Source organism: Aulonocara stuartgranti (genome assembly GCF_965226115.1).
Source record: "Aulonocara stuartgranti genome assembly, chromosome: 5".
NCBI lineage: Eukaryota > Metazoa > Chordata > Actinopteri > Cichliformes > Cichlidae > Aulonocara > Aulonocara stuartgranti.
Genome location: NC_138943.1, coordinates 17,277,240 through 17,295,860, shown reverse-complemented (window position 1 = coordinate 17,295,860; position 18,621 = coordinate 17,277,240). Strand labels below are relative to the sequence as shown.

Sequence of the window (18,621 nt, the reverse complement as noted above, 5' to 3'; positions counted from 1 at the left end):
GGTATTAAACTTTTCACCCACCTGTAGATAATACATGTGCACTTCAGAATTATGTAGATGTCATGAGAGCTAATATTTCAGTTGGTTTTAGCAACATTGGATGCAAAAACATGCAAAGCCAATAGTGTGGTGAGTACAAAGCTCCATGAAAACACATCTCAATATAAAGGTTATTATCAACCAATTTCAGGACAAACACCTATTAATGCTCTTCAGTGGCTCAGAATTGCATCAATAATAGGGTAAAATAAGCATAATTTATCACAAAAGTTATGTTATAAAGTCAGTGAAGTGAAAACCTTCCAAAAACTAACATTCGATATGCAAGGATTACTCTGGGTAAGTAGGCGGAAAGGAATTGCTCATCTCATGGCAGACACCAAAGAGAAGCAAATTTCAAGCCACAAACAAATGTTAGGAAAATTCTCCGGAAAGATGAACACAACTGACACAGCATACACACAAACATGCATAACATGTGCAAAGTCTTTACCTCTAGGTACATGTTAATTAAATGCAGTGTCCTAATTATGTGAAAACCATTAAGGTCATTAAATGAGACTGTGCCATTCAATCTTCATACACCAGAGTTTGCATTTGTTTTTTGACTTTTCATTATGATGAAAAAGGTTTTATTCAATAATTTTAAAAAGTTCATATCTGTTCATACCACACATGTAAATTTTCTGTTTTGTTTACCATTTGCTCTAAAGTGTCAGGTTGGGTGGTCAGGAGAAGGTGGACATGAGGACTGAATTTGCATGAAACCGTCTGCATAAAAACATGATGCACTGACATGAAAGTGCACTGAAACTTTCTGGGTTCAGTCTCCTGCTTATTGGCATCATGGCTTTATGTTTACCTCTACTGGTTTTGTGCTGTTTCTTTAGAGTGAGCTTTAGTGAGAGTTTTCCTGAATGGTTCAGCAACATTTCTGCCAACCTCTTCAGTTTACCTGGGGACATTATGCTTGGCGGGCTCTTTCCCATTAACGACCTCAACAGCAACGTCAGTGACATAACAGAGCCAAACCAGATAACCTGTGACAGGTAAGGATGGTTATGAAGGACTCTTTAAAAAACTGAGATTCTATCTTTATTTTTAACAGGAGTGGAAAAGTAGGAGTATTTTCAAAGGAATCCATTTCAGTGAAGATCTTCCAAAATCTTACCAGTCCTGTTTTAGCTAAAGAATTAAAGTATCAGAAGACAATATCTAAGATATCTGGTTATAAATCTGGGTGGAATTGCTTCTTTATTCATTATGTTATAAAATGTACAAATCCTTCTTCATGTTTTAAGTCAGCAAATGTGTTTCACTTGAATGGAATTTTCTTCTCAGCTTTATTTATGTATTACTTTTGAGTGCATTTCCATTGAAATATATTTTCTCTTCTTAAATTGTCATGGTTATAAATTAATTATTTAAAAAACAGTAGCAAAGTGCTATGTTTTTCAACTTATTCATTAATACTGGTGAAGTTTTGTCTTTATGTATGCTCAATAATCCAAGTAAGGAAATACCTGGATGCATTACATTGGGTGATGATACATTAGGATTCAGTTCAAAATGTTTTGCATGGGAGAATGTTTCATTATCTGACTGCAGGTTTCCCCAGACTTATAAACAGCACAGGTACTTAATGATCAAAACTAGTATCACGGTATATAATTTTATAAATGTGGGGTTATTTTTTTTTTTAAATGTCTGCTATGATTGCTGTTCTTATTTGTGTTAAGTAAATAAGAAATAGAAATAAGTACTGCACTCAATATGGTCCTTGTCTTGCTTTGGTATGACAAACATAATAATAATTTCATGTCAAGCATTCTTCTTTCCGAAAAATCAACTTAAATGTCTGGACATAAATTAACTTAAAGGTGTTGTAAAAACATTCATTACCGTATCCATCATTTCCCACAATCCTTGTGCTTCCTCAGTTATGAGTTTTGTTAGTTGTGCATTATATGCAATAGATTAATTGTATTTATATACTTTTTAAATCCAAATTATTTTCTTTTCATTCAAGTATTTGATATTATCTACAACGTATGTTTTGTTAGTGTAATAATTTCCCCTCGTACGTTACAGAGAACAGCACACTCCTTTTGACTATGTTTTAACCAAAAATTGTTGTATTGTATAACTAATATTTTGCATTTATTTCCTTCTGTACTTTATTAAGTTACTTCCGACTGGATATAATATTACGTCTCATCAATGCATTTGCTGCCTCCTATAATAGATATTTTTTCTTCATTTTAATTGTTCCAAAGATCACAATTCTACTGTTATTGTTCTTATAACATGATCTCCCACCTCAATCGCATTAATTTCACATTTCCTTATACTCATTATATCAAGTTTTTTAATCTAATATATATTTTTATATCTAACATTTCAGATTCTAAATCACTGTGTATACTGACCCTGACTAAAAAAGTTTTTTATTTTTTTCTACTTGGGACTCAACAGAGTAAATGATCTTGGACTGGGACTTGCAATAGCCATGAAATACGCAGTGGATGAAATCAATGGAAACCAGACTCTCCTCCCTGGCATCAAGTTAGGTTATGAAATCTATGACACATGCAGCCAGTCGGCCATTATTGTAAAGCCCACTCTGTCCTTCCTCACTGAAAAATCCAGCAAAGAACTATCTGTGCGGTGTAATTACACCACCTATGAGACCAGCGTAGCTGCAGTGATTGGTCCTTATACCTCAAAAATGGTGTCATTCATTGGAAAACTCCTGGGATTCTTTCTGATGCCACAGGTTTGAATACACTTTTTTTTTTATAATTTGCAGGATATTTTCTCTTGCTGCACATATTTGAGAGTGCATGCAATGCATGCATTAAATAATGTGCAGTAATCGAAATCTTGATCCGTATGGTTATGTCACATGTGTCATAAAAAACAAAATCAGTCTATAATTAATATTATTGTCATTTTTTAATTGATAAAAATATATCAAGTCTTATGTGTCAACAATAAGCAAAGGTAACTAACACTTTGTTTTTAATTTTCACACCAGATTAGCTATGGAGCCACCAGTGACAAATTCAGTGATGTTTCCTACCCGTCATTCTTTCGTACGGTACCCAGTGACAAATGGCAAGTGGATGTCATAATAAAGCTAATAGAGGAATTTGGCTGGAACTGGGTGGCAATTGTGGGCAGTGACGAGGAGTACGGACAACAAGGTGTGCAGATGTTCACCAAATTTGCAGACAACACATCTATCTGTGTGGCCTATCAGGGTCTGATTCCAGTGTACACTGACCCTGTGCCAATGGTCAAAACCATCATTCACAATATCCAAATGACCAATGTCAGAGTGGTAGTGGTGTTTTCTCTCCCAGAGCAAAGTGAAATCTTTTTTAAAGAGGTTGGTGAAACAGAGATTTAAAGTAACTTAGAAATGTATTCATTTCTATTCATTTCTATTAGTGTTTGTTCAGTACTGGTAAACAAATCCAATTTATTCCAGGTTATCAGGAGTAATTTAACAGCTGTATGGATTGGCACCACAAGCTGGGCCATCGATGCTCAAGTGACTTCTCTGCCTGACATTGAAACAGTTGGTACAATCATTGCATTCATTGACAAAACAGACACCCTCGGACTGTTCACCGATTATGCAATGGAGCTTTTCAAGAAACTCAGTGAAGAGAGGATAAAGACATCCACTCCAGCCACAAATCTTTACAATACTAACAATCGCTGCCCACAATGCTGGAACTTGTCACCAGATAATATTACCCTGGTAGAAGCACCTGCAGTGCAGACGTCAGCTTTCAGTGTGTATGCCGCTGTCTATAGTGTAGCACAGGCACTGCATAACCTGCTGGAGTGCAATTTAACTGCCTGTCAGTGGGGATCTAGAAGCAAAATCTATCCCTGGAAGGTGATTTCATTTTTTTCTATTATAAAGACCACTGTACACAATTTAGAATCAAACTTATCAATAATACCAACAACCATTTCATTTTGCAGCTGTTGGAAGCTTTAAGGAAGACTTCTATTAACATAAATAGCACACATCTGGAATTCGACCAATATGGCAACCCGAACATAGGATACGATGTCATTCAGTGGGTCTGGACAAACTCATCTCAAGTGGATATCAGAACTGTGGGAGAATATTCTGAGCAAGAACTGCACATCTCCAAGAACCACTTTGAATGGCATACAGCAGAGGTAACATTTGTAATTAGGTAAAATATTGGTTGCACATTATATCACAGCTCAGTAATATTGCGGTGAAAACAGAAGAGAACAATCTGGAAATAGCAAGTTATTACCCATTAATTTTCAATGTGGTGAGTTTGATCAGGTGGCAAGGGAGGATGCTGGGCAGACCTGGTGGACGAGTTTTGCCCTAAGTTCCTCTACGCTCTGGATGTTGTAGGTCTGTCTCGGTTTTCACACCCTCACACCACAACTGTTATTTTTTCCATAATGAAAATATATGATTAACCACAGAACTATAGGCATAAGTCTAAGTGTCAGATTTACAGTTGTCCTAATGTGTTTCTCCTCAAACATGAACAAAAACTATAGTCAAACAAGAGCACATCAGCATTCTGTTACAAGAGAATGCTGATGTATCAAATAGAGATGCAAATATCAAATGTAGGAGAACCATATGCGTCATGATCTAAGAAAGCGTTCCTCTTCCACACCTGATCCCCCTGTTCAAGAGAATTAGCAAAGAGCAGCTGTCAGTGTAATTGTGAAATACAATGTTGCATTGAGATCAGGGGCGGTACCTTTGGATCGGCAGACTGGGATGGTGGTTCCCATTTTTGATAAAGGGGACCGGGGGGGCTGTGCTTCAACTATAGGGGGATCACACTCCTCAGCCTCCCTGGCCAAATCTATGCCAGGGTGCTGCCATCTGTTAGTTCAAGCTTGGATACAGGAGGAACAATGTGGTTTTCGTCCCGGTTGTGGAACACTTGACCGGCACTTTAGTATTTTGAAGATACTCGTGGGATCATGTGAGTTTGCCCAACCAGTGTCTTTTGTGGACTTGGAATAGGCATTCAACCCTGTCCCTCGCAGTGTCCTGTGGGAGGTGGTTCAGGAGTAAGGGGTGTCTGGCCCACTGCTACGAGTGCTTTATACAACCATTGCAAGAACTTGGTCCACATAGCTGGAAATAAGTTGGACTCATTTCCAGGGGGCAGCCCTGGTGGAATTCAGGGCTGCCCTTTATTACCGATTCTGTTCATAATTTTTATGGATAGAATTTCCAGGCGTAGCCAAGTGGCGGAAGACTTCCACTTGGATGGTGTGAGAATCTCATGTCTGCTTTTTGCAGGTGTTCTGACTCTGTTGGCTTCATCAGGTGACTGCCTCTAGCTCACTCTGGAGCAGTTTGCAGTGGAGTGTGAAGCCAGAAAAAGGTGGCATACCCACTCCGGCTCAGGAAAGAGTTCATACCCCAAGTGGAAGACTTTAAGTATCTTGGGGCCTTGTTTAAGCGTTAGGGGAGAATGAAGTGGGAGATCAACAGGCGAATTGGTGCTGCGCCTGTAGTGATGCAGACTGGCTGACTCAACAGAGCTCTGAATTTTTGTCAGCCTGGCTACAGGGCTGAAGAGTAAGATGTTCTAGTTTTATGGATTTTATCTTATAAATATTTTGAGAGAAGCTAGTTGAGTCCAATAACAGATCAAATGCCATGTTGAGGCTGTCATTTTTTGCATCAACATGGATGTTAAAATCATCCACAATAATGAAGAAGTCTTCAAGGTAATTATCATGGTGAAGTTTGCTTTAATAGATTATAAAGACAGAATTATAAAGAAAGAAGCCATTTTTATTTTGCAGCCCTGAGTTTTCATTATTACACATATGTAAAATAATAATAATAATAATAATTCTAATGCACAAGTGTTAGTATTTTATTGCTAGCAGGTTGTAGTATTTTTTTAATCAATGTATTATTCCATATATTTCAGTGTAATATTTCTCTACATGTCATTGTAATAGTGATAATCCATATTATTTGTTAATTGTATATTATGCTAATTAAATAACTTCCTATTTCTATATTATTACCTTCCTTTTCCCATCTTATTATTATCTCTGTTATTTATTATTACATCCTTATTAGCAAGCTATAATAGAATGGGTACTTAAATATTTACATCTGCGTCCACTCAATTTCTTCTGATATTTAATTAAGGGTTCTGGGGTTTAGCTGACCCAGTCTGTCAAAGTCTTTTATAGTAAGTTATATTATGTAAAAGATTTGTCATCCAGTTTATCCCAATCATCATGGAATTTGAGATACTGTGTTTTTTTGTTCTCTCTTTTTCCTTTCCTTTTTTTTAAACAACTTTTGCAGGTTCCTACATCCACTTGTTCAGCAAATTGTGGTAAAGGCCAGGTCCACAGAGTCAAAGGCTTCCATTCCTGCTGCTTTGACTGTATTGACTGTTTGGCAGGCACCTACCAGGCAAATAAGGGTAATGTGTTCGGCCACTCTTATCTGAGATATGTGTCCTTATTTGCTTATTTGCATCCTTGTCAAGAGAATAAAAAAGGATTTATGTGTTATATATATATATGTGTGTGTGTGTGTGTGTGTGTGTGTGTGTGTGTGTGTGTGTGTGTGTGTATTCTACCAGTGGCTTGACAAAGCTGAACTGAAAGACAGCACAGAGGCACTAATCATGTAATCATGGCAGCCCAGGAGCAATCTCTAAGTACAAGATCCATAAAAGCTGACTTATCGTGATATGGGCTGCCCAGGTGAAGGCTGTGTAAAATGCCCTTGAGATAATCCAGCACATAACAGCAAGGTGCAAGATGCTAGTGGGCAGGGCATACATGAAACACCATAACCAAGTGGCTGGCATAGTATACAGAAACATCTGTGCCGAGTACGGCCTGGAAGTCTCAAGGTCAAAATGGGAGACGCCTCCTAGGTTGGTGGAGAATGACCGAGCTAAGATGCTGTAGGACTTCCAGATACAGACGGACAAAATGGTGGTGGCTAACCAACCGGACATAGTGGTGGTAGACAAGCGGAAGAAGATGGCCCTAGTGATCAACGTAGCGATACCGAATGACCGCAACATCAGGAAGAAGGAACACAAGAAGCTGGAGAAGTACCAAGGGCTCAGAGAAGAGCTGAAGAAAATGTGGAGGGTTAAGATAACAGTGGTCCCAGTGGTAATTGGACTACTTGGTGCAGTGACCCTCAAGCTAGGCGAGTGGCTCCAGCAGATCCCAGGAACAACATCCAAGATCTCTGCCTAGAAGAGCACAGTCCTAGGAACAGCTAACATACTGCACAGGACCCTCAAACTCCCAGGCCTCTGGTAGATGAGCTTGAAGAATACAGACCGCTCGTAAGGGCGAGAGGGGAATTTTCTATATGTATATTTTTTTATTTTTTTAAGCTAGCAGGTAATTTTATATGACATAAAACCAGGTGATGTAAAAAGAGCCTTTCCCCTCCTTAATAAAATTCTATGGTCTAGCATCTCTAGTTCATAGAATAACATACAGCTAGTTTTAATATTGTGGTAGTTGTAGCTTCAGAGTCACAATATGCAACCAAGAGATAATTCCACACAAAGCCCCTGTAAAAACCTAATCTAAAACATTAACTAATGATAACTATAGATCTAAAACAGAGATGATATTGATCTTTTTAACTGCTTCTTTGCAATACACCATACATTTGATGTTTACAGATTCAGTAAATCATACATAAAATACGGTATTGAGTTAATCTGATTATTATGAAATAGCATATTTTTTTAATCAAGCCATATTTTTGTGCTTTCTCACTCACAGACGACACCCAGTGTACTAAGTGTCCCAACCGTCAGTGGTCCCAGCATCGCAGCACAAACTGCACTGACCCCATCTTTAAGTTTTTTGAGTGGCACAGCCAGGATGCTGTGATAATGATGCTAGTTGGTGCGCTCCTGCTGATATGTCAGGGGTCAGTGGGTGTCTTGTTCCTGATGCAACGAGGAACCCCCCTGGTAATGGCCTCGGGGGGTCCCTTGAGTTTTGTGGCTGTGTTCGGCCTGATGGGAGCATGTCTCAGTCTGCTGCTTTTCCTGGGGGCGCCAGGGGATGTGGTGTGTCGTCTTCAGCTGCCTTTCACCTCCATTTTCCAGACGCTCACCCTCTCCATTATCCTTTTATTCTCACTACAGGTGAGTTAAGACTGGTGAAATGCCGCCTCCCGATGGCAGTGTAGAGAAACTACAGAATCAGCTTTAGTGAGAGAAAAAAAATTGAAATTTCCCAGCTGGGATTTGTGGATCAATATTTGAACCTTAACAGATTGTAAAGCAGATTAAAAGTGTGTAATGTTTCTGTTTGTATTAAGAAATTGTGTTATTCTAATAATTACTTAGAACCTACAAAAATATCACTTATAGACATTATACAATGATCAGGCATAACAATATGGACACCTGCCCACTATCATGTTGGTCCTCCTTTTACAGTGGTCCCTCGTTTATCGCGGGAGTTACGTTCTACAAATAATCCGCGATAGGTGAAATGAAAGTAGCCAGCTTTATTTTTTACAATTATTATAGATGTTTTAAGGCCGTTAAACCCCTCACTACACACCTAATACACTTTCTCAGACAGGCATGACCCTTTTCACACTTTTCACACTCTCAAAGTTCAAACCTTCCTAGAAAAATAAGTCCAATATTATAGAAAGAAAAGAAAGATCAAAGCCTGTTTTCAGGTCCAGAACATGGGAATAGAGCAGCTGCCAGAGAATAAATGCAATCCACTATTATTTATTATTTTAAAAAATCAGCGAAACAGCGAGGCCAGGAGAGGTGAACTGCGTTATGACGAGGGACCACTGTACTGCCAAAGCAGGGTTAACCCATGGCGGCATGGACTCCACTAGAGCAGTGGTATCTAGCACCAAGATGTTAGCAACATTTCCTTCGAACTCACTTAGATTGAGACTTCTCAAGCCACTCCTGAACCACATTTGCTTTGTGGCAGTATGCGCTATCCTGCTGAAAGAGGCCACAGTCATCTTGGAATATTGCTTCCATGTATATGGTCTGCAGCAATATTTAGCTAGGTGTCAACGTAACATCCACATGGATGACGGGACCAGCAGAACATTGCCTTGTCTCCACCGGGCTGCTTTTTTTCCCATAGTGTATCCTGGTGCCAGATGATACCCATGTAAGTAACACACATGGTCCTGGGCATCCACAAGATGTAAAAGAAAATATTATTCAGACCACACCACCTTTTCCTATTGCTCCATGGTCCAGTTCATGTGCCCATTGTTGGTGCTTTCAGCAGTGGACAGAGCTCAGCAAGTTTACCCTGACTGATCTGCAGCTGCAGGCCCAGATGCAAAAAATTGTGAAGCACTGTGTATTCTGACACTTTTCTATCAGAACCTGTTAGTAGTCATAATGTTTTGCCTGATCGGTGTTTATTGTGCAATGGTTAGCAATGACTACTTCAGTCTCTATTTAGCTTAAGGAAGTTGTGGGACATCCATGATTTAATATATTGGATACAGTCATAGAGTGTGTTGAGCATGTGAATGTCATTAGGTTTGTTTAGGATTAAGCTTTTCTAAAAAAAAAAAAAAAAAAAATTAAAGAAAAGAAAGCTTGGAGATTGATCTAAAATTATCCATGGAGTCCAGATAGCTTTTTTTGTTTGTTTGTCTACAAGAGGTTTTACAATGTTTTTTAAGTAAATGTCTACAGAAACAATCAGAATATATGTGTGTGAATTAGATGCAGGTGGGTAAAAAAGCGAAGATGCAAGACATAGAGGTAGTGAAGGTGGTGAAAATATGAAGCCTCATAAACTCTTACTTGATGGGTCAGATTGGTATTACAGCAAAATCATACTTGAGCTGAGTTTGTGTCTGTCCAGGTACTATTAATATTTATAATATACTGACATTAATAGAAAAAAAAACATGAATTGTCTTTTCTATATATACAATTTCAAGAAATTTACCCCAAAATCACATCAAATTTTGTCTTTGTTTCTGAAAGAAGGATCCACACTTAAGAAATTGTACTTTATTTGCAACATTTGATTTTGGATGCTGGCCCAGAACCTCTGTTATAATATATTCAGTTTTTGTGTGTAATGTGTCTGTATTCCAGATTTCAATTTGTTTTGTCATAGTCTCTCTATCAGCTCACATACCTGCTTGGACAGATAAATGTAAATTGCAGCTTGACAGGTTTTCTAGTTTAAATTTCTCTAGAAATTTCAGAAGCTTTTTAAATGGGAATTATATGTATTGATGCCAAACTTAAGGATATTGTAGGATAAAATAAAAAGTATACATTATAATCAAGATGGTAACCTTACCTTTCAAACAGATACTCTATGTGACAGAGTTCCCAGAGATGGCTGCCTCTCACCTGCATTTGTTAAGAGGCCCTGTGAGCTGGCTGTTTGTGCTGATCTGCTGCGCTGTGCAGGCTGGTTTCTGTGGCTGGTTTGTTCAAGAAGGACCTTCATTGTCTGGATATGTGGCAAATATGACAATAGACTTTGTAGAATCATTCCTATCGTGTCCTGTTTCACCTTTGATTGGATTTGCCTTAATGCAGGGTTTCAATGGTGTAATGGCCCTTGCATCCTTCATGTGCACCTTCATGGCAGTGAAGCCTCTTCATCAGTATAACTTAGCCAGAGACATCACCTTTTCCACCCTGACCTACTGTGTCATTTGGGTGATCTTTATTCCAATCTACATAGGAAACAATAGTTCAGCTAACAAGAACAGGTCAGTTGTCCATGTTTATTTCAGCCTAGCAAGCAACTTTGGACTGCTGGCAGCCTACTACTTTCCAAAATGCTACTTGCTGTTAAGGAAACCTGACTTAAACACACCAAAGTACTTCTGTACCTTCTTAGAGGGCGTCCCACCAACTCAAACAGAAGAGGAGCCACAGCCAAAAGCACAGGAAGGACAATAGACAGTTAAACTGTTTATAAAGTAAATCAAAGAATCTGAAAAACTTACATTTATTTTCTTTCATCACAGACAATGATTGTTATATATACACCATATCTTAGCATATTATAAATTGTACCATCACATTAGATTATATGATGCATTGTTTCTGAGTTACTCGAAAATGTGAGGTATAAACATAACACAGAAAGAGTGCTTTGTGCTTATTAATGAACATACAGTCTTGTAGTTGAAATTTTATTATTTTTCAGGATTATTGTTTTGCTTGGAATAATGTTAGTCACAAAATTGTAGCTAAAAGTAGGTAACTGTGAGCTGTGTTATTTTAATATACCGTATTTTCCGCACTATAAGGTGCATTCATCATTAATCAAACAATGGCACGGAGGTGGAGGAAGCAAGAAGAATGAGTTGAGTAAAGTTTAACTTATCTGACTGTTTTGTTTCGCTTAATGTGCCTTATAATCCCGTGTGCCCTATGTATGAAAACAGACCCGTTCATCAACAGTGCGCCTTATAATCCCGTGCGCCTTATTGGAGCCTTATTGAATCACTGACTATAATTTGCTTTTAATCTTTTAACAGCAGATTTCATGTTGTATAACTGACAGGTTTTTTTTCTTTGTTGTATTTGTACTTGAAAGTTGTGAAATTAAATGGAGTATGAGTATGAACTTCATTGTGCAATATTTGACTTTGAAATATAGAAGAAAAAAACTTGCAGTCTACATTCAGCACAAACGTAAGTACAGCACAATGTGTCATTTAAACGAGAACACACTAGTGGTTCGCATTAATTTGTACTGAGGTAGTCTGGGAAATCATGGCACATCAAAAATGAAATCATGGCGTGAGTTTATAATTCAAATATATTATATACATTTTTTTCTAAACCTAAAAAAATGAGCTAAAACTTTTTAAACTGAAGGCTGAGTTGTATGTCCACTGCAGGATTCTGCAGCTATAGTGGGGGCTATTATGTCGGTTGACTTTTGTGGATGAGCAACATCCATCCATCTTCATCTGCTTTATCCGAGGCCGGGTCGCGGGGGCAGCAGCCTAAGCAAAGAGGCCCAGACCTCCCTCTCCCCAGCCACCTCCTCCAGCTTATCTGGGGGATCACCAAGGCGTTCCCAGGCCAGCCGAGAGATATAATCTCTCCAGCGTGTCCTGGGTCTGCCCCGGGGCCTCCTCCCGGTGGGACATGCCTGGAACACCTCACCCAGGAGGCGCCCAGGGGGCATCCTTGTCAGATGCCCGAACCACCTCAGCTGGCTCCCTTCGATGTGGAGCAGCAGCTGCTCTACTCTGAGCCCCTCCCGGATGGCTGAACTTCTCACCCTATCTCTAAGGGAGAGGCCAGCCACCCTTCGGAGGAAGCTCATTTCTGCCGCTTGTATCCGCGATCTCGTTCTTTCGGTCACTACCCACAGCTCGTGGCCATAGGTGAGGGTAGGGACGTAGATCGACCGGTAAATTGAGAGCTTCGCTTTTACACTCAGCTCCCTCTTCACCACGACGGACCGGTGCAGCGTCTGCATTACTGCAGCTGCAGCCCCAATCCGTCTGTCGATCTCTGGCTCCCTTCTCCCATCACTCGCGAACAAGACCCCGAGATACTTGAACTCCTCCACTTGGGGCAGGAACTCATCCCCGACCCGGAGTGGGCACTCCACCCTTTTCTGGCTGAGAACCATGGCCTCAGATTTGGAGGTGCTGATCCTCATTCCCGCTGCTTCACACTCGGCTGCTGGATGAGCAACATTGCATGCAAAACAAAAAACAAAACAAAACAACATCTGAAGCCAATAGGGAGGTAAAGTGATATGTATGAAAAAAGATCTTAATATAATGGTTATTATCAACATCACCCATATTAGCGCGACCAGTTATTAATGCATTTCTTTGGTTAAAAATGGCATCAACAACAGAAAAAAAAATAAGTATAAATTTCCACAAAAATGGCTAAAGTTAGCAAAAGCAAAAACAACATCAACAGGTAAGGTTTTGATCTCAGTAAGCAGGTGGGAAGGCATAAGTGCTTATGTGATGATGGATGCCAAAGAGAAACAAATTTTAAACCACAAACAAATGTCTGGAAAATTCTCCGGAAAGATGAATACCACCAACACGGCGCGCACACACACACACACACACACACACACGAAATATGCAAAGTCCACCTTTACTTCTAGTTACATGTTGATAAAATGCAATAGTTTAACTACATGAAAACTGTTGAGGTCAATAAAAGTGTGTTATGGAATTTTCACATATAATAATCTGAATTTTAAAATGTTCCAAGATGATTGAAAATGTTTCATATAATAATTTTAAAACTTTCATATCCGTATCTATATGTACATTTTTGGTTTTGCTTATGACTTGCTCTTCCGAAAGTGTCAGGGTGGGCGGTCAGGAGAAGGAGGACATATGATTTACAGGTGAATTTTCATAAAACCATCGCCCATGATGCGCTGACATATAAGCACATTGACGCGTTCTGGGTTCTGTCTCCTGCTTATCGGCATTATGGCTTCACATTTTATTCTGCTGGCTTTGCGCTGTTTCTTTAAACCTGCTGGAATGCAGTTCAACTGCCTTTAAGTGGGGATCTGGAAGCAAAATCTATCCCTGGAAGGTGATTTATTTTTTTCTAATTTAGTACACAATTCAGAATCAAGGTTATAAATAATAATAAAAATAATTTACATATTTACAGCTGTCTGAGGCTTTAAGGAACACTTCTGTTAACATCAATGGCACACGTATAGAGTTTGATTAACAAAGCAGCCCAAACATAGGATATTGCGCCTTATTGCTAAGGCTAAGCACTATGTCCCTCATAAAGATCTTGTATAGCTCATTCATGCTTTTGTGACTTCTAGATTGGATTACTGTAATTCTCTCTACTTTGGTCTTCAATCTGCTCTCCTTCACAGACTTCAGCTTGTCCAGAATGCTGCGGCTCGCCTCCTGACTGGCACTAGAAAGCATGCCTCTATCACCCCTGTTCTTATTGATTTGCATTGGTTACCCATAAAATATCGCATTGAATTTAAAATATTATTGCTCACCTTTAAAATTATAAATAATTTAGCCCCTCGTTATCTTGCCGATCTTCTTAGCCATCAGGTCTTCAGCCCAATTACTCCTGGCTCAGCCTAGCTCTAGACTTAAATCTAGGGGTGACCGTGCTTTTGCCCTGGTTGCACCGAATCTGTGGAACAACCTTCCTATCGCTATCCATCCGTCAGATTTCATTTTATCTTTTAAATCCTCCAGGCCTCGAGGGCTGAGTCACCCTAGGTCAACACACCTGAATCAAATGATTAGTTCATTACCAGGCCTCTGAAGAACTTCAAGTGATGTAGATCATGGGTCTGTACTCTACAAAATGCACTAGATTATAATAATTATTGTTTCTCAATTACTCTACAATCACATAATACATACAGCAAATAACATAAAAAGAATATTGTGTGTTTATTTAGCAACATGTAGTCTACAATACATTCTTACTTGTACATGAGCTTTTGTGAAAGAATTATTTGTCAGGAATGTTGTTGTGTTTGTGGTAATGTTGGTCATAACAGCATGAACTGAATAAAAATAATGATGCAATTAAACATACGGTGTGACAAAAGTGTACTATGAGGTATTTTACTTGAATATATGATACGTATATATTTTCACAGTGTGGAAATCCATTAGAAATAGAAATTCTGCACTCACTGCATCTATCCATCCATTTTCTGCCACTTCTTCACATCTGGGTTGTTGGATCAACAACCTCAACATCCCAGATGCCTAGACCTCCCGCGTCCCAGTCACTTCCTCCTCCTCTAGCTCATCTGGGGGAAAATCCTATTTCTAAAGACCAGTCATCCTTCAGAGAAGATTCAATTTGCTTTATTTTCATTTAGCACTACCTCAAAGACGCAATGTGGAAGGCAATTACGTTTCACAAGCTCACATGACGATTCATCAGTCAGTAGAGTTTTTGATGTGCTGAGGTATATTCCCCACATGGGGAGCTAGAATGGTGGCGAGGTACTTGGAAATGTTGTAGGTGGCTGTTTATACTGCTAACAATGGGGCTGAGTGGAACTAATCCTTTGTGGATCTTTGGAAGTTCATATATGCAAAGTATAGCATCCCCTGGGTACAGACAGTGGCACAAAAATTCATTTGTGCAGTGGAGCGAGAAGTGCTCACACCTCTACATTTGGAGAAACCAAACATCCACTCTATAAATGCATGGCACAACATAGAAGAGCCACGTCGACAGGAGAAGACTCAGCTGTACAACTGCATCTAAAGGATAATGGTCACTCTTTCAAGAATGCCAATGTTAACATTTTGGACAGAGAAGGAAGATGGTTTGAAAGAGGACTGACAGAAGCCATCTATGTCCACTGTGATCGACCATACTTGAACAGAGGAGGTGCCATACAACATCAGCTGTCTATCAGTTACAATGTTGTTTTGAGATCCCTTCTCAGGTTCTTTAACCCCCACTCACATCTTGCGTCAGGTGACCTCAAAAGGTCACATGATAGGTTGAGGCAAGGACTCACAATGGTTTCACCCGAAACCTCTGCTAATAATGACCCACACCCCTTTTTGACACCTTGGCTCATGTGATGAAACACATGATTTTAATAGTGGGTCAAAGACCCTATTAAGGGGTAACTCCCACTAAGGTTTAAATATCTGGGACTCTCCACCATTTGGTCTTAAAACTTGTTACATCCCCCAGGAGGATGTTGGTTTTCTTCTTTCAACTAACTCCTTATGTTATGTCTTGGCTCCATCTCCTCTGTCCTGATTGGATGCTACTCACAGATATCCAGCTAATTGTCAATCAGCAGAGAGCTACTTAAGACCTGTGGAACTGTGTTTTTGGGCCCTCTGGCCATTTTGATTGCATGCCTTTGTGACTTGTATCTGCATTTTTATGTTTTCATTTTCAGACTGCCTGTAGGGGAGAGCTGCCTTTTATTTTGACACCCTGTTTTCTCCTGTTTATGTGTTGTTAGCAGTGTTGGGAAGGTTACTTTTAAAATGTATTCCATTACAGAATACAGAATACATGCCCTAAAATGTATTCTGTAACGTATTCCATTACGTTACTCAATGACAGTAACGTATTCTGAATACTTTGGATTACTTAATATATTATCATGCTTTTTACAACAACGTGAATGTACTATTGCTGTGTGATTTATTACTATTACTGAAGGTCCGCGACTCCGAACTGTAGTAAAGGGACCTCTGACTAATACGGCGGGGTCTCTGTCGGCTCGTAGCCGAAAAATAGCTTTACTTTGTTGTGTGGGTCAACTTTTCTGGCGAGAGACAGAGAGAGGCGTTGAAAGGCTGCTCCAACGGAACTTATTGTTTTCGGAGGAAAACACGAACACGGTGTACAGTCGAGTCTTAATAGCTTACTTACATCTGGGCTCGTCAGGCACTCTTCTTGGCTGCAGTGGTTATTATTATATTTACATGCTTCCAGCTCCCGTTTTTCCTCGATGACAACTCGTACCTTTCCACTCCCCTTTTTCTCCCTTCTCGCGCTCACAGACCCATAACGTGTATGGCAGTCCATTCTCCCTGCAACACGGACTACACTGCCCATGATGCTACATTCTTTAGAGCTATGCTGGTAGCATTCTGCCTGTTAGCTTAGCACAACAACAACAACAACAACGAAAAGGCGCTCTCTCACCCAGGAAACACACAGTCGCAGAGAGAGAGAGAGAGCGTCGCCCTGTAACCATGGCAACCGTAACGCTGCCGCCTGGAACAACAGAACGTAGCTGTCAAACAAAACCCAAACAGTCCTGACCCGCGACAAAATGAAACAGGAAAGTACCGCAGTGTAATCCATTTATTTCAACAAAGTAACTGTATTCTAAATACCACCTTTTTAAACGGTAACTGTAACGGAATACAGTTACTCATATTTTGTATTTTAAATACGTAACGGCGGTACATGTATTCCGTTACTCCCCAATACTGGTTGTTAGGTAGGTTATGGTTATCCGGTTGTTCAGTGATGACGCGACGAATCCTACTTCCGGGTCTAAAGTAGTCTGCGTTTAATATGGCTTTTGTGTTGTTAACATGTTTAATGTTATGTATTTTCTTCTATTTGATCTCAAAAAGCTCCTAAAACAGTCAGTGATCACTGTTGACCTCCCTCGGCTTTTATTATCGCTAACCATTTATTTAAGCTCAGTTTTTAAAACCTTAGGATGTAACTACAGCCCAGCCCATGCAGCAGTATATGAATGACTAACCTCGTATTGTGGATGGATTATCTCAGTTGTTCTCCTGGCTGAAGTTTGGTCCTTTTACAGCATCCTGCCATGCGATTACATTTGTTCCTGACCACCGAGAACACTCACGGTAACTTTTATCGAGTGGAAAAAAAGTTAGCTTGTTTATATTATGCTAACATAGCTGTGTCGCTAGCGGTCACGTAGCACATCATTATATACCAGCTAGCCCAACTTCAGTAACCCTACAAACGTCACTGCTGTTTAGTTTTCTGTCTTCATTTATGCTGGAAGTGATAACAGAGCTGTACGTTTTAATTTGTTTCCAAAACCCCGCAGTCAGGACATGCTATATTGTATTTAGATAGAAGCTAGCGAGCTAACTCCCTGCTAACTTCTAACTCCGTTAAATGTCATAAATTCCGTTTTCATGGATGTCTGGATGTTAAACTCAATTGTTACACCTGGTAGAGCAGAACGCTGATCATTTTATTAAAGATGAAAGACTTTAGACAGTTTTTCAACTCTCAGTAATGCCATAGTGATCGTTTGATATATGGACCTGCAGCGGAGTTTTAGACCCAGACACGGCTAGTGACGTCAGACTGAACAACCGGATAGGTTGTATAGTTTTTTTCTTTTTTTTATTGTTTTCTTTGGAGTTAGGTCAATTTCTTTTATTTTCATATCAGGAATGTTTTGTTTGTTATGTTGGCCTTGGCTCTCCCTGAAATTATTGCCTCAGTCTGAACCATGATTTCAATGCTAGCATGAAATAAACATTTGAAAATTAGCATCTTGGCTCCTCCTTCACTATTTACCTTTATGTTAGTGTTTTTTACCTTTATGTTTATGTTTTTTTTTCACAATCTTCATTTGAAGAATTAGGGGCTGCAGGCAGAGCAGGAGTAATAATATCAGTAGTGTAACAATATCAGTAACTTAGCAACTTGTCCGTGACCTGGAGTGAGCACTCCACCCTTTTCTGGCTGAGAACCATGGCCTCAGACTTGGAGGTGCTAATTTTCATCCCCATCTTTCATTCTTGGCTGTGAACCACTACGGTATGGTTTCATATAAACTTGGCACAAAAAGTACATTTGTTTGATTATTTTTTTGTTGTAACAATGATCTGTGCCAATAAATGTTATACTCTTGGAAAGCCTGTTTATTTCTACTTAACTGCTGCCACAAGGAAAATGCTTTTGTGGGTTGAGCAGCAGAACTGAGTGTATGGGTTGTGGCCATGGCTGTTGATTCTTATTTTGCTGTCATTTATTATATGATTGAAGAGTGTTTGAAAACCTTTGATCTTCTGACTTGCTATTTGTCCATCAATCAGAGGTCCACTGGATG

General features: G+C 39.5%; 1 protein-coding gene across 1 annotated transcript; it reads left to right on the top strand.

The window, feature by feature from the left end:
* Positions 1–846: 846 nt before the first annotated feature.
* Positions 847–11,029, top strand: LOC309706937 (taste receptor type 1 member 3-like; the record flags this gene model as incomplete). The annotated part of the gene is made up of 8 exons (XM_082533946.1): positions 847–1,049; positions 2,476–2,776; positions 3,038–3,391; positions 3,494–3,910; positions 4,000–4,203; positions 6,362–6,482; positions 7,822–8,192; positions 10,377–11,029. 8 exons carry the CDS (start codon positions 847–849, stop codon positions 10,977–10,979), a joined length of 2,574 nt encoding a protein of 857 aa, XP_082390072.1. The 3' UTR covers positions 10,980–11,029.
* Between the last annotated feature and the right edge of the window lie 7,592 nt (positions 11,030–18,621).